This window comes from Hakea prostrata, chromosome 6 (assembly GCF_041222555.1).
Source record: "Hakea prostrata isolate BN-2017 chromosome 6, UWA_Hpros_2, whole genome shotgun sequence".
NCBI classification, from domain to species: Eukaryota; Viridiplantae; Streptophyta; class Magnoliopsida; order Proteales; family Proteaceae; genus Hakea; species Hakea prostrata.
This window is the reverse complement of record NC_142605.1, coordinates 23334485-23351180: the sequence shown is the minus strand read 5'-3', so window position 1 is coordinate 23351180 and position 16696 is coordinate 23334485. Positions and strand designations below refer to the sequence as shown.

Genomic DNA, 16696 nt, shown 5'->3' with positions numbered 1-16696 from the left:
CTAATTTTGTAATACGGTCTCTGAGGACCATAATATATAATAGGACCCAAGTAATGGGAAAAAGGGAGAACAAGTTTAATCTCTTCCCTAAATCCTCTCGTTTAATCTCTTCCCTAAATCCTCTCTCTCTCTCTCTCTCTCTCTCAAACATTTTTTACCCATGGAAGCCACTTTCCCTACCCAAATTCATTCATATCCAATCCTAACTATCAAAATGTAAACCAGTTTTCTAAACCAAACAATCCAAACTAAGAAACCCTTCCAAACCGATTGAGAAGTTTTAAGCTAATTTTAAGCTAAAACTATGCAGGAAGTTACCAACTTCGTTTAGAAGTCTGGGGCGTATAAATTTTTTTTATAGATTGTAGATTGAAATTCAACAGTTTAAACCAAAAAAGGATCTATGTAAGCAACAATTGGTCTAGTAAGGCCAATAAACAAAATAGTATTGAACAATTTCGAAACTCCGTACTTCCAAAAGAAAATGACAAGCATTTTTTATTGACATCACCCTCATCAGCAGCCTCCACGGCAAAAAATGAAGTGCATGGGTTGAATTAAAAAAAAAAAAAAAAGAAGAAGAAGCTTTTAACCAATAAATAATTGAATTTAAGAAAAGTTTTTATCAATAAATAAATAAATAAATTTGGAAGAAAAAAAAATTGCTACACACAACCTAGGTTGATGTTGTTTTATTTGCCTATTACTAAAACTAAATCATCTATTTGCCTTTCTCAAAAATGAAAATATTAGTGTCTTTACTTTCAAGAACATGAATGCTTTAGATGGATGCCAGTTGATGAATTGAAAGTAGCCTACAAAGCTATCCGAGAGATGCTTGGTTAGATTAGATAGAATTAGCCAACATGTTCATCGCCCTAATAAGATCATGCAAGTCCCACCATACATGAGTGAGCCTGTACCTATGCCGGTGATATATGACGTTCATCATCCCTTTATATACATCGCAATATACAATACCTAAATCTCCCAATTCCATCCTAAACATTGAAAGTTTCTGAGAGAGTATGTTGCTGTACTCAATGATCAGATCATTTGCTTGTTTAAGTAGTGGTGTTATGGGTTTGGCAGCATAGAAGTACTAAATAACTACCATGGCAAATATATTAAAGAAATGGGATAATTACTATTGGCCCCCTGTACTTTGATTTTATTACTATTGTATCCCCTGTACTTTTCAAAATTACTAATCCAACCTTCAACTTTGTCTATAATTACTATTGCCCCCCTACCGTTAAGTTCCGTTAGTTAACTGATGATGTGGCATCTTTATATTTTCTTAAAAACCCCAAAATACCCTTATACTTATCTCTTTATTTATTTACCTTTTTGTCAAGTTACAATAGTACCCTTAATTAACTGTGGGAAAAAAAAAACTATAATCCGTTTTATTCTTTAATAAAAAAAATAAAAAATAAAAAACAAAAAATACAAAATAAAGAAAGAATGATTGAATAAAACTCAAATAGAAACTGAAGAGGAAGGGAAATCGAATTCAGCTCAAATTGGAAACTGAATATCACCTAAAAAAATTCAAAATAAATGAAGTTTAGTGAAGGTGGGAAACCAAATCGGATTTGAATTTTGTCCATTTCATTAATTCAAAATAAATGAAGTTTAGGGTAAAATTGACATTTAATATGGTTTTATAAATATGATAGAATCGTCTTTTAGTTTCTTAATTTTAATGAAGGGCAAATTAGACATTAAATATTCAAACTTAACGGCAACTTAACACCGTTATAAGGAAGGGGGGCAACAGTAATTTCGTAAAGAACAGGGTTTTATTAGTAATAAAATCAAACTACAGGGGGGCAACCAGGGAACTTAGTTTCGGCGAATTTCGTCGAAATATCGCCGAAATTCTCTGGTTTCGCCGGAGGGCGAAACGATATAGGTGGGCGAAACGAGAATTCAAGAATTTCGCCGGAAAGTCGCTAAACATCGCCGGAAAACTATCGAATTCTTGAAATATCGTCAAAAATCGCCATCCAACCTGCAAAATATCGTCGGAAATGGTAAATCTACTGCTACGTTCTTTCTTTGCCTCTTTGGTTCATTTCATAGTCAAATCTCGCCAATGAAACCACCGTTTAGCGAAAGAAAAGGAGAACACCGTTTAGCGAGAAGAAAAGGAGAAACAGAACCAACATGTACAAGATCAAAAATCTCTGAAGAAACAACAGTAGATGACCTCTGAGTCTCTGACCTCTCGCTCTATTACTGTAAAATACTCACTTTTCAATCGCTGATTCTTTGGCTTTCCTACGGTTTCTGTACAGGAACTGAAGAAAGAAGTGAAGAAGACGATGTGCTGTGACTGCTGTCTTCCCACTTTCTCCCATCAATATTAAAAAATAATTGTTTTTTAAAGTTAAAAGTGGTTTGAGTGTCACATTTGTAGCCACACACATTGTCACCTTGATGATATTTTATTTGTTTTATAAAATCTGATTCAACATATTTAATGCTACTGACACAATCCCATTCATTTCTTACTGAAAAAATGGGTTTTTTATAAAACCTTCACGTTGCACATTAAACCCACACCCGTAAAAAGCCACTACACTTAATTTAAATCAACAACCTATCGGCGAAATCTCGGCGAGATTTCGCCGTTTCGCTGGTTTCGGCAACCAGCGAACCAACGAGATCCACCGAGATTTCGTTCCTTGGGGGCAACAGTAATTATCCCTAAAGAAATTTATCTTGCCATTTTTTAAGGTGTGTGACATGCTTCGATCCCTTCTAATAGGATAAATAATAATAGGATAAATGGAGGCTTCATCTGTATTTAATGGCTCCAACGATGACTAGTAAAGCTCAACCATTGTTTGTCATGAATATCATTCATCAGGTCAATTTTTCAAATAGAAATAGACCATCTATTTTCTTGTAGAAGTATGCCATGTGTCCTAACATCACATCAAATGATTGAAATCTATTTATTAGTCACCTCAAATTGGTGTGACTAATAAATAGATTTCAATCATTTGATGTGATGTTAGGACACATGGCACACATCTACAAGGAAAATAGATTAGAGATTATAGAAATGTACTTCCCGATGAACGAATCCAGATCATCACCCCTCAGGGAGCAAAAAATTCCATCACCCAACCCCCGGCCCAACCGGGAGCACTTTCACAAAAGTGCTCCCCCTGACAGGTTGAGGATCCGGTCTGCCGGGCTTGAGAGTTGAGATGGTGAGGTTATTCCAGGGGCGGCGTGGCGACGTGGTGATTAAGTCAAGATTTCTTGAGAAACGACCTCGTTTTTAAGTAACTCAACGGTAATGGTAATGGTAATTCCAAGCCAAGCATGAGCATTTATAAGCGTCCACGCAGATGCTTCGTTCAACTAATCTTCGCGAGCTTTGCTCCCTCTCGTTTCGAAGAACTCTTTATACGGTTTATGCCTCGAGATCATCTGAAAGCTTGGCTATGGAAGAAGAGAAGTATTCTAATTGGCTGCAGAGATGTTCTGTTATCTCTAGCTTAGATAATGGGAAGGCAATTCATGCTAAACTTGTCAAGATGTCTTTGCTTTCGTCACTTTTTATTCATAACCATCTGCTTAATATGTATGCAAAAGCTGGGGACCTGAAAACAGCCCTCAAATTGTTCGAAGAAATGCATGTAAGGAATGTTGTCTCATGGTCGGCTATCATTGCAGGCCTTGTTCAACATGGTTGTCCCAATGAAGCTTTGTCTCTATTCCATCAGATGTATCGATCAGGGTATCATCCCAATGAGTACACCCTCGTCAGTGCACTTAATGCATGCTCTCTGTCGGATAATTCTTCTCAAGGTTCCCAAATTTACGCCAAGATTGTTCAGTTAGGATTTGAATCGAATGTGTTCTTGACAAATTCATTCCTGACAGCGCTGATTCGGCATGGAAAATTGGTTGAGGCAGCAGAATTTTTTGACAAATGCCCAGAAAGAGACATTGTATCTTGGAATGCAATGATCGCCGGGTACCTACAGTTATCCTATTCGGAAATCCCAACCTTCTGGTATAGGATGAATCATGAAGGTGTGAAGCCTGATAACTTCACGTTTGCTACTGTTCTGACGGGTTTGGCTTCTCTTGCTGATATTAAAATGGGTTTGCAAGTTCATGCACAGCTAATTAAGTATGGCCATGGAAATGAGATTTGTGTTGGGAATTCTTTAGTTGATATGTACTTGAAAAATCGGAATTTGCTTGATGGTTCAAAAGCATTTGAGGAAATGCCTGACAAAGATGTGGTCTCATGGACCCAAATGGCTTCAGGATGTTTACAATGTGGTGAACCAAGGGAAGCACTCAGAATAATTGAGGAGATGAAGAAAATGGGTGTGAAACCAAATAAATTTACATTGGCAACAGCACTTAATGCTTGCGCCAATTCGTCTTCCTTGGAGGAAGGGAAAAAAACTCATGGTTTGAGGATTAAGCTAGGGCAGGACATCGATGTCTGCGTCGATAATGCACTTCTGGATATGTATGCAAAATGTGGATGCATGGATGGTGCCTGGGGAGTGTTCAAATCAATGCATGATCGATCAGTTGTTTCCTGGACCACAATGATCATGGGGTTTGCTCAAAATGGCCATGCCAAGGAAGCTTTAGATGTTTTCAGTAGAATGAGAGCAGAGCACGCTGAGCCAAACTACATTACTTTCATATGTGTGTTATATGCCTGTAGTCAAGGAGGCTTTATTGCTGAAGGGTTGGAATACTTCCACTCCATGACGCGTGAACATGGAATTACCCCCGGGGAAGATCACTATGCATGTATGGTAGATCTCCTTGGGCGAGCAGGTCAGATCAAACAGGCAGAGGCTTTAATTCAGAGCATGCCCTTTCAGCCAGGAGTCCTGGTATGGCAGACACTGCTGGGTGCTTGTCGGGTTCATGGGGATACGGAGACTGGGAAGCGAGCAGCAGCACAGGCACTTGCTCTGGATAAAGAAGACCCTTCAACATATGTTTTATTATCTAACCTGCTTGCCAATACAAGCAATTGGGATGAAGTAGGGGAATTGAGAAAGCTAATGGAGGCTAGAGATGTTAAGAAAATGGCTGGTTCCAGTTGGATTAATGGGAAATGACCCATCGGTTCAGTCACAACATGGAAGAACAGCTAATTTGGATGCTTAAGCATAAACACATCTTAGCTTTTTTTGGTCAATTTCTGGAGATAAAAGGAACAGATCAGAGTGCATGAGATTGCAGATATTTTTTGATAAATACTTTGTAGAATCTAAAATGATATGTTATTAGTCACCAGCTCTGAATGAGAGTGTTCTAACAGTCACTAATATGGTAGCTCACAGAGACACAAATGGAATTTTGGGATCATATCACTTCAAAGGAAGTGAAGCTAGGAGAGATAACCTGTAGAGACAACTATGTGACAGGCGATACAACTTGCAGAGACAACTAAGTGACTGATACAGACTCCAGAAGAGCATCAATGTACCCTTTTATCTTCACCTTTGTCATGGCACCTTCCCACCGGCTCTCTGGTACTTCCAGTCCATTCTTGAATAGAATCAACGTCGGCAATCCATAAACTTTGTACTCTTCAATCAGGCGAGGATTCAAGTCATGGTTGATCTTCACAACCTTTAGCCTGTCTTTGTATTCCTGTAGGGTATTGTACAAGCTCATTTCAGAAAATAAAAGACAGTTTCGGTAATTACAGAAACAACTGAGCAGTTTCAACCAATGACTGGTGCTAATGGTGTGGAGTGTCATCAAGGAAAGTATTTTACACTAATCACATTATCCCAGTTAAGACAATTCATATAACTTCAGCCAAACCCAAAGAAAGAGTATTCCAGCATAGGTCAAATGACAACGTCCCCACCAATTGCCAAGCTAACTTCGAGTTGGCGATACAATTTAGTTTCACCATACCCTTGTCAAGCCCGAGTGATGCTAGCATCCCATTAGAGATGTCATCCAGTGGATAAAGAAAAGAGCCTTTTAATGCTAGAAGAGTCCTGTCTGCACAATGGGAAATGAGGTTTCAACGTTGTGCCTCTGGATTCATTGCAAATGCCAACAGATTTGCAAGCATCTGCAAGAGTACACTAATAATAGATCAAGTCAGGATAAATTTCTAATAGGATGATCCTAGAAGACCTCAGGACTTAGAAAGTTCTGGTCAACAGTTTATTTATATGCCACAATTCTCAAATAACATCAGTTAGCAAAGTTGACAATGAGCTTTGACATTTCCCAGCTTATTCATCAAAAATAAGCACTACTTAAATATAAATTGTTTCACTAATATTTCCACCATGGATTCCTTTGTTTTCTCTCGTCTGCTCCATTGTCAAATCTATCCTCAAGCTCTAAAGGATATACTAAAAATCACAAAAATAGATGGAGAGGTTCCCCAGAGGTTGCCAATTGATGTCCTTCAGTAATGAAATATCTGTATCACCAGATATAGTCCCAAAAGAATTATATCAAAGGCAAAAGTGCCTATCTTATTGTTTAATCCATAATGTCAATGCCTAATCAAACATCAAATAGATAAAATCATGACTAATGAGATTGTATGGAAGGCCCGGGATTGGATACATGAAGAAAACTCTGGCTTTGGGGGGGGGTGGGGGGTGTTGGAGATTCTAATTTGATACGTATCATTTTTCAATGACATGAGATTGGATTGGATGCAATGTGGACTAGATTGTTCAATGGCCAACAAGGAATAAGACTGATTCTTGTTTGATTGATACGTATAAGAAATATGACAATACCACATGTCAACTATATAAGGACCTTACTTAAGAGGGGGTTGACTGACAAGATACATAAGAAATGGTGTATAGATCAATAAGAAGATTTTGAACCCCAAAAAAAGAACATGTGTTTTTTTTCTTCTTTTATGGTACCAGGGAGTTTCTACATTTCCCACATGGGGGGGGGGGGGGGGGAGAGGGTGGGGGGAGACTATTATGTATTCCACTTAAAAAAAGCATGTGATTCTCTACTGATTGGGTGGCAACACTGTTTAAACAAATGGGTTGCGTCAAAATCTCTTTCATCTTCTCTGGTTTGGTCCCTCCTCCATTCCAGGTACCCCTGATTGTTCTTCTCCTGCTTCTATTCCTTCATTTCTTTTCTTCTTCTTTTCTCCATCAGATTCCCTTATCCCTTGTTGCTTCTCCCTGAGCTTTGTTGTTATTTTTGAGCTACTTCTGAGCTGCATTTATGGAACATTTCCTATACAACCCAGTACTCCAATGCATAGGTCGCATTTTAGGGTGACTCAAAACTTAGACCTACCTTCAATTGTTCTTCCTTCCCACATCTCAGCTCAAACTCAAACAGCCAAGCTACAAACTGCAGCAAAAGAAAGGATATGTCACTCACTTGACTCTATTAAAGCTCAGGATTGGGAGGCTTCTATGTGAAAGACTAGCACTCCAATGAGCAGGTACTGTGGCAGCGGTTCAAACCTAGAGCCATGTAAGCAACCCAGTGCATGATCAGTTTAAAGCCAGAAGGAAACTTATGGAAATCAGATTTCTCACACCAAGCTCATGATCAAGACATTCCAAATGGCTAACAAAACCCGGGACTCTACTACTATCCCAGTTGCAAGTAAAGACAAGCTATCACATTAACTGTTGCTGCTCAAACTCAAGACTACGCGAACTTAAGACATTCCCCTCTCTTCCTATAAATAGATGAACGGTACCCCCAAAAGTAAAAAGGGTAAAATCATCCAATCTTAAGACTATCAGTCTTTCGGCTACCCCAGCAACTGTTGTTTTCAGGAAGTCTGACTTAGGTATCAGAGAGTCCCAATTCCCCTTGGGAGCACGCTCCAGTCAGCTCTTTTGCCTAGTCTCCATTGACTCTCTGAGCATAGGCTCCTAACTCGATAGCAGCAGCATTTGGAAGTTGCAAACCAAAGCTTAGGTAACCTGTCACGTTTTGACGTACTAGACTATAAGAAGACTTTGGCCGTTAACACTCAATATTACTGAGTTTATCCACAGAAGTTCTATCAACAGCACTACTGCTTATATTCCTTTCAAGATAATATCTGGTATCTAGCCCAAGAGTTCAGCAGATTTGGCTCCTCTCTCTTCTCACGTTTAAGTCAGCATCAAGGCTGATGAGTTCATATGGCACATTACTGAAGTATACAATGACATAGACCAACACATTATCATCAGCAATGATGCTTCTAAGAATATAAGATTACTTGGACATCGATACTCAACATTGCTCAGTTTGCCTACAACAGTTCTATTAACCACACCATGGCTCAAACACTTTCAAGATGGTACTTGATATCCAACATTCCAACCCAAGAGCCCAATAGATTTAGTTCCTCTCCCTTCTCATGTTCAAGTTTTCTGGGATGCTGATGATTTCATGTCACACATTAATGAAGTAAAAGAACTGAGGTATACTGACACGTTACTATCAGCAATGATGCATACAAGTGTGCAGATCATCCCCCATTGATTTATGGGGTTTCAGCCAGTCAACATGGTGATGGTACAGATTGCTTCAGTGAGGTAAACACTCAGTACCAATATGAAGTTGCAATCTTGGAAAATAAATCCATTCAAAGAAATTCGGACTCAACAGCAACATGCTTGAGTTTCCACTTTCCACCTGACACATCCATCAGTTAAAAGCTTAAACTTGTTGATCTGATGTAGTTCTGTTTGGTAGGAGACCAACTACAAGTCAGCAATCAGGATATGCTGTTAACAGATTAATTCAGCTGGGTCAAATTAAGATTAGTAATTAGCTGAAGTTAGGGATCGATGATAGGGCTGGGTTAAGTTGATGTAAGGGAGTCTTCCAGTGAAGGTCCTGATAAGTTTTAATGGTTGGAAGTGTGCTGGAAAGGTAGCAATGTTAGGGTTAGGATTAGGGTTAGAATTAGGTTTTAGGTTTTAGAAAATAGGAAGAAGAGAATCTAGGTTTTTAGTGGTCAAAAGGGGGATCAGGTTAGGATCAAGTTCCCCAATGGGTGAGAGGAAAATCCGCTCCAAAGATGGGAGGATCTTAATGGCTGGTTAGGTCAGTGAAGAATACACAGTTTGAGAAAAACAACAAACAATGAGGCATATTTACAGACAGAGCTGTGAGAAAATTAGAAGAAGAGTAGATGTGGATGGGTAGGCAATCATTCAAAGTTCAAACTAACTGTTGTTGGGAAAATCCTTGGACAGCAGATTATTTGAATGGCGAACTTGAATAAAAATTAAATCTTGCACAAAGAGCACCAAAAGGAAGCTTCAAAAGAACCACCCGGCCTTCAAATGTGTCAATTTGATCAAATACCAATCCCACCAGCCTTAATCAAACACACTTGAAGAAGACAAGCTGCAGCAGCAGATTTGAGCAGAAAAATACTCTTAATTGTGAGGTAATGAAGCTCCACCATAGTTCCCACTATTTTTAGTTTTCAAAATCCAACTCCTATGTAGACTAGGGGATTAAATTGTCATAGCTGACTCCTATTAGGAGGAACTCCTTCTCTTAATATTGTGGAAAGGGGTGGGGTTCTATTTAAAACTTAAATTAAATTCATAGACATTGAAAAAAAAAAAAAAAAAAAAAAAAAAAAAAAAAAGGAATATTCTGACCAATATTAAACCAGTGGTTGAAACCATTTTGAACCGGTTCAATTTAAAATGCAGGGGAAAAAATATGTGGAACTTGAATAATGCTGTATGTGATCCTTTTGACTATACTTTACACTGCAAACCCATGGGATCAGAGGTCTAATATGTATATAATATCAGAATCCAATCCTAGATTTATTCCTTCGAAGGCAGCTCCAATTTGCTGACAGATCTGCATCAAGGTCATCATTCCGATGAGTGTGATACCCAGCATACTCACAGAAACCAAAGTTTGTTTAATGGATGAGGATGAGATTGAAAATGTTATCAATGACAAGTTTACCATGGCAAAAGAAGGAAGCAGCTACCACTCTTTTCCTAATCAGGTGGAAAGGGTGACCGTGGATCCATGAAGATAATTCAAGTGCATCAACCCAGAACTTTACTAGCATTTATATGTCCTTTCTATATTCATTGGTTTCAAATGCTTTCATTCCAGGGAAAGACAATATAGATGATTCCACTCAGTATATCACAAGAAGGGAGCGAATCAGGCCTCTATCCCAAGTCCCTAACATACAGTTCCTTGAATGAAAATATTATGGTTTAATTGATCCAGATTCAGTTGGTCCAGGCCAGACCAACCAGGTATGGGTGTTTTCTTGTTCTCCCAAAACCAATACCAGCTAATCAGTCCAAAGTCATAGTCCAAGAAAGGTAGAAAATAATTAATACATGTGTAGAGAAATGGGGACGCATCATGTAGTTAGTTACATACTATCTAAAGTCATAGAAAAAACTATCTCAATCAATAATCAGTTTTTTGATGGTTATGAAAGTTCTTAAAAATAGAAACCATTTCACTGATGGATCTGCAAGTCTTTGAAAATGTGCTGTTCATTAAATGGTCCAAGAATCTTAAGATATTCCTACAAGAGTCACTCTGTAAAAGGCTTGCCTATAAGAATATTGAGAAACTGTAAAAAAGAAAAATGGGTTCAATAAAAATTCTGGTTTTAGATCAATTGTTATGGGATGCCTTGTTTGGCCATAAAATACTTCATCTCTTTCTTAATTCTTCCTTTCTAGCTGAATTTTTTATTTTTTATTTTTCCAAATTTGTCCACCTATTTGTTCTTGAGTTGTGCCAGTGGTCAGCTGCTGGTTAGTGGATTCCCGAAGGTGTTGGTTGATGATCACATGGGGCAACGGTTCTTAAATTGATTTCAGTTTTGCAGTTCTCCCAACCCTACACTTCTTCTATTTTATGTTCAGCTGCTGCAAACGAATTTCATTAATTCTATATCTGCGTGAGATCTCTAAGGAAACATACTATTCTTTGGTTCCTTCCTATTGACCCAAATTCAACATCAATCAGACCAGGAATTCACTGGTTTGAAATGCCTTGTTAAAGCTGTTATAATTGTTCAATTTTGGTTCTGATCTCACCTCGCAGCAATCCTGTCTATTGAGGATTCTACTTCTGTTGCAAGGATATCAACAGGATCCTATTATTTATCTTCTAGCCTGGGGAAAATGTTTAGTAGAGAAACTATAAATGCAATGGTTTTAGTCTTTATTATTAAGTAAGATGAATATTTATATATTTTCCACGCTTGTCAATTAGCCATATAATTATAGGGGTTGCAAGCAGGGTAACAGATGATTATAATTCATCAACTTCTGCTCTTTCGCTACTCTTCTCCATGTCTATGGGGATTAAGAGATTGGATTAGATAGTAATTTGTTACTGTGGTGGTTAATTTATCTTTGCAGAGAGCTGTTGTGTAGCTCATCTGTTCCAAGCTTACTAGCATCCTCAGCATCCAATTCTAGAGGATGCCCCCTGATTGGTGCAGTTCTACAACTATCGCAGAGCAAAGTTGCGTATTTGGAGATCTATGTCCTATGGAGCAATTTTCCTGTCTACAAGTATTTTCCTTTATTTTTCATATTTTAGTCCTAAAAAGTTCCTCCTTCAAGAGTCTTGTAGTATATTCCCTTTTTCTCATAAATTTTGGAGTCCTCACACTGTTGAGTTGTTTATCATCTGACCTTGTAGTCTATTAATAACTTTCGTTACCATTTATCAAGAAAGAGAAAGAAAAAAAGTAGGTGTTTTTAGGGTTCCCTTCCAACTGACTAGTTTAAAAGAACTAGATAAAATATATCAAACATGTAGGAGGAACAAAATAATTTTATCAAAGCTTTTTAGGTATATATGATTACAACTGCTGCAATTCCAAATCTTGGAAGTGAATTATTAGCTGATGTTATTGAAACAAACCATCTTAACAGCAGCTCCAATCAGAGTGACTGACCCACATTATCTCAGTAAATCTCCAAATTTGTATTTAACACTATTTTCTTAGACCACCATGTCAATATTATAATTCTCTTCATTAATTAGGCAAATATTGGATGTAATTTAAGGCCCAATCAATGCATATCAGACTTCAACCATATGGAGTTCAGTCCCGACCTCCCTCCCTTTAAAAAAAATCATCAAAGCATACTGTATTCAGATTTCTAGTGTTTGAATTTGTAGTTTTAACTGCCAACACTGTCCAAACACAGAATTTCTCAAAAGTAGCTGAAAGAGTAAAAGTTCACCCGATTAGAGATTCCGATAACAAAACAAACTACGCAGGGTCCATACCTGTGAAAGCCAATCAATTGCCGGGGACATTAACCGACAAGGTCCACACCAATCAGCGACGAATTCGACCAGAACAGGAACATCAGATGTAAGAACCACATCCGAGAATTGTGTCTCATTAATCTCCTCAAGAGCACCGCTAATTACATATCTAGGAACCGAAACACCACGAAACCCTTTAATTCCTTTTATCTGAGAACGAAACAGCAGCTTCTTCGTAGAAGTCGAACCAATCAAAAAGTTTTTGACATGCGACTTGCAGGTCGATGAGATCGAAGGAACAGTGGGGAACGATAAACGAACTGAAGTCGGATTCGATAAAATTGTCATCATGATTTGCAACCGCAGGGTGCGAGAGAGAAATTTTTCATAGAGACTATTACAGATTCCTTTTCTTATCTGAAATTGTAGAAGCCATTAGAACTGAAAGGACTTCAAGACAGAAAATAGGAGAGTGGCTGTCGTTGGTGTCCGAATGAGCCGCTACTGATGGCTTTATCAGTAGGATAGCACGTTACCGTTATCGTTATCGTTATCGTTATAAACTGAAAGAAAAAAATAATAAACCGGTAAAAGATGTCTTTTCCAGTTTTACCATTGGGTAAAGGCACCTAAGGTTTCCGTGAATTTTACTACATTAAGTTACATTTGGGATAATCAGTTTTACCATTGCGTCTTTCAAAGTTTGGCTATCGTGGTCTGAAGCTCACTTCCAAGTGATTTGAAAAACCTCATATCCCAATCCCCTCTGCTCTTCTATTTCTTGCATTGGACAGTTGTGTACTCTTTGACCTGGGCATGAGTCATACCGGCTTTTATGCACTATACTAGGCCTCTGGTGCACTGACGGGGCCAGTGCTTGTGCTAGTAGTGCACAGGGCTAATGCTCACATAGGTCGCACTCAATAAAAAGTCCAAATATTGCGTAAAGGGCGCTAGGTGACCGCTATTGTTTACCAAAAAAAAAAAAACATTGTCTATCGTGATTTTGTCAATTGATTCTCTTTTCGAGTAGCATCTTTACCAAAGTACAAGTCTGGAACCTAAAACAAAAGCTTACAAATAAATTCCAGCTTCTTCATATTCCATCTATTTTCTGTTCTAATCTTTTACCTCAAATCCAAAGACGAGGCTCGCCTCCCTCTCGTTCTATCTATTTCTCTCCTTTAGATTTAAAAGAATCATCCCTCATTCTCATTTTCAGAATGGGCGAAAAAAACTTATGTTTGAAAAATCATCACTTATTCTAGCATTTAGGCAATCACCTAAGAAATAAAGCTCCAAATTTTAATTTTTTTTGAGCAAATTATAATGGCACCCAAAAATGGAGACCTTAAAGCACTGACACCCTACTTTTGTTTAAAAAACACAGAGACTCCAAAATTGGATTTTTATTAGATATATTTGTCTAATTTGTCACTAAAAATCTGTCAGACAGTGTTTATCATAAGAATATTTTTTAAAATAAACAGTAATTTAACTGTTTTCAATGATAAATTTGACAAATATATCCAATAAAAATCTAATTTTGGGGTCTGTACTATTTAAACATAAAGTGGGGGTGTTAGGGTTTGAAGGCCTCAATTTTAGGGTGCCAATGCAATTTGCTCTCTTTTTTTTTTTTTTTTGATAATACACTTATAAGGTCAAACGACCCAAGAAACAAAGGAAAGCAACTAGCTAAATTGACTCAAAATCTACCTTGAGAATCTCCTTCAACTTAGGAGGGGGATCCAAAAAGAACACCAAGTGAGAATCAAATTATCTTCACCCTCAACATCCACCTAGTAGTATTATCTTCTCTCCCAACTTGGTTGAAGAACATTCATGCATCCAACATAGTAATACCATGAATTGTTGTAATTTTATGGTTTTGAAATTCAAAATTTCATAGTGAATGATAGGGTTTTTTCCGGAAACCTAAAGGCCAATAGGTGTTTCTTTTGGGAGGCTAATGTGATGTCTAATAAACATGCCTTAAATAAACATGCCTTAAAGGAAGAGATACGTTCTTTAGAGAAAACCTTTGGTGGTGTCTTTTACTCTCCAATATAAAAGTTTAAGCAGTTTCTTATTATTGCACGAATGTGTTTTTGAGAAGTATTAATTGGTTTTCTTTAAATTATGTCATAGAAAACGGATTGGTGCACTGTTTGTGATGGAATGATTGACTGATCTTGAGGGTGAAAACACATTCAACACCTATGTTCACTATTTGAGGCGTTTAATACCTTCAAGAAAGTGTTTGCCACTACCGACATGTTTAAACTCCGTCAATTTTTTGTGCATCACTAGATGGATGTGCATAACTATGTTTCATCAAGAAGATCCTTCATGACAAACAAAGTATTTATATTTTGTTCTATTTCACTTTATCTTATTAAATTGCCCTATTACATTATATTCCAACATGAATCACCTCAATTAAGTTACCACTATGCCTTAGACTTAAGCACTCGACTCCAACATTGCCACAACTTTTGAAGAGTCGAACACACCGGACAAGTGCCCTACTCACACCAACATTTTCACACCTCAGGATAGCCAACAATTGAGCTTGAACTGTAGATCTACCCTGAATTTGTTTGGCGAAACCAGAATGAAGTTTCCACCTCTATCGCGCACCACTTCCCCAAGCTACTTGCACCCTATTACCACCAAAAGAAGCATCTACATTACATCTATAAGCTAGCTCTAACGGAACTGAGCAGACCAATGGGAAACCCCTTCTCTTATTTCTGACCGAGGAAGCATCAGATACCATAGCACAATAGTCTTCCACTTGCTTCTGACCTACACTAGGTTCAGTAAAATCCTCTTCATGGCAGTCACTGCAGTTAAGCCAACTCCATAAACGATATACTGTGCAGGAGAATCTCTCCTGGCCAATCTGAACGCCATCGCGATGCAAAGCCGCAAATGTTTGACACGAGCCACTCTTTACGTGGGCAATGCTCGCTTCTCCATCGGCATCGAATGCCGCAAGACTTCCTTGGCATAGCAGCAATTTCGGAGAACGCGAAAGAGAATCCTCCTTTCCATGCATATAATATAATAGGAGCACAGCTCACTGTCTGCCAACCCCATTCTCACCTTTCTGGCGTTGGTGAGTAACCTGTTGAGCCAAAACAACTACATAAAATGACATATTCGAAGGTTAATTTCAGGTGCCAAACTAACGTCCAAAATTTAACAGGAAAATTAGCCACCCACAGTGGTTGCTTCCACTTCTAGGAGAAGACCTTAATCAGAAGAAGTTGAGAAATTCCTTCTGGAAACGGTCTCTAAATTGGCAGATCCTTCTCATCTTTTAAAATGGGATGACCCACACGCTCTCCAATTTTTTAGTGGCGTCTTGATTGATGATCAAACCAATCAGGTTCCACTTCCACTCTTCATGTCTACTACAAAATTATTATTATTTTTTTTTTTTTTTTTGTCAAAACCTACAAAATGATATACTATGTTAAGAATTATCTTATTTGGAATTGGAGGTGGATTTTTGTCTTCAGATCGAGGCAGCCCACTCTCACTTTACCAGGTTCACCCTACAAACGAACCAAGTGGGGGCGAAGTCAAAGTTTTGGAACAACAGTGAGTGGTTTCTAGCAGGGGGAGGTGGGAGCTGTGGTCACCGGGAGGGGAAGTGGTGGTGGATGTTGGCGGTGTTGGGGTTTTCAGCAAAGTATAGAAAGAAGATCTCCCTTCACCCACCTAGGAGGTGGGTCACTTAAGTGACTGAGAGGGCCTTTTAGTAATTTGATGAATAGAGGGGTATTTTAGTTAGTTGACCCATAAAATAATCGTCAAACCTTTGAATTCTAATAGTGGATAACTTAGAATTTTACAAAAACTGAAAAGTGGATAGTTTGAAATTTTGCCCACTTAAGTGAACAACAAGAAAAATGACTCTTTAATTTTAGGGTAATTTTCATCTTGGACCCCCGAGGTTTCATCTATGTCATTTTTAGTCCAAAAAAACTGAGACTTTGCATCTGCCTCCCCTGTACTATAGAAAAAGTCAATTTAAGGACAAATTATCGTTTTTATGACGAATTTGCCCTTAATATTATTTTTTTAAAATTTAAATTTTTTTACTTTTACATTTGAAGGGATTAATGTTTATTAATTTACGAAATCTGACCCTACTTCGTTACCGTATGATCTGTTGCTTCGATGATGGGGAGAAACCCTTACTCTAAACCTGTTGTCAAATCCCAACGATGCTATCATCAACACAGCGGAGAAGGTGTCCGACTCCACCATCGGATTGGTGGGTTTAATGGGGGAGCCTGAGGATTTGCAGGGGGTGGGTGTCTGGGAAGTAGACCAAGACACCTATGGATGTAGGGCGATTGGGGTTATGCCGCCGGAGCTGTTCGAGAAGATGAGAAGCGGCACCTCGCCGCTGTCGACC

At 38.2% G+C, this 16696-nt stretch overlaps 1 protein-coding gene and 1 pseudogene across 1 annotated transcript; one reads left to right on the top strand and one right to left on the bottom strand.

Annotated features, from left to right (window-relative positions):
• Positions 1 to 3219: 3219 nt before the first annotated feature.
• Positions 3220 to 5141, top strand: LOC149012719 (pentatricopeptide repeat-containing protein At4g33170 pseudogene; annotated as a pseudogene).
• Positions 5142 to 5276: 135 nt separating this feature from the next.
• On the bottom strand, positions 5277 to 12753 carry LOC149012718 (thioredoxin X, chloroplastic-like). The gene is made up of 2 exons (XM_089158696.1): positions 12280 to 12753; positions 5277 to 5658 (listed from the first exon to the last, which is right to left on the bottom strand). Exons 1-2 carry the CDS (start codon positions 12610 to 12612, stop codon positions 5452 to 5454), a joined length of 540 nt encoding a protein of 179 aa, XP_089014822.1. The 5' UTR covers positions 12613 to 12753; the 3' UTR covers positions 5277 to 5451.
• Positions 12754 to 16696: the final 3943 nt, after the last annotated feature.

What these genes read in the sequence shown, in the direction of transcription:
- LOC149012718 (XM_089158696.1), bottom strand. Translation starts at nt 12,612, where the DNA reads ATGATGACAATTTTATCGAATCCGACTTCAGTTCGTTTATCGTTCCCC. An exon ending in CAATTGATTGGCTTTCACAG is followed by an intron (nt 5,659 to 12,279) that starts GTATGGACCCTG and finishes AATACCCTACAG; the next exon opens with GAATACAAAGACAGGCTAAA.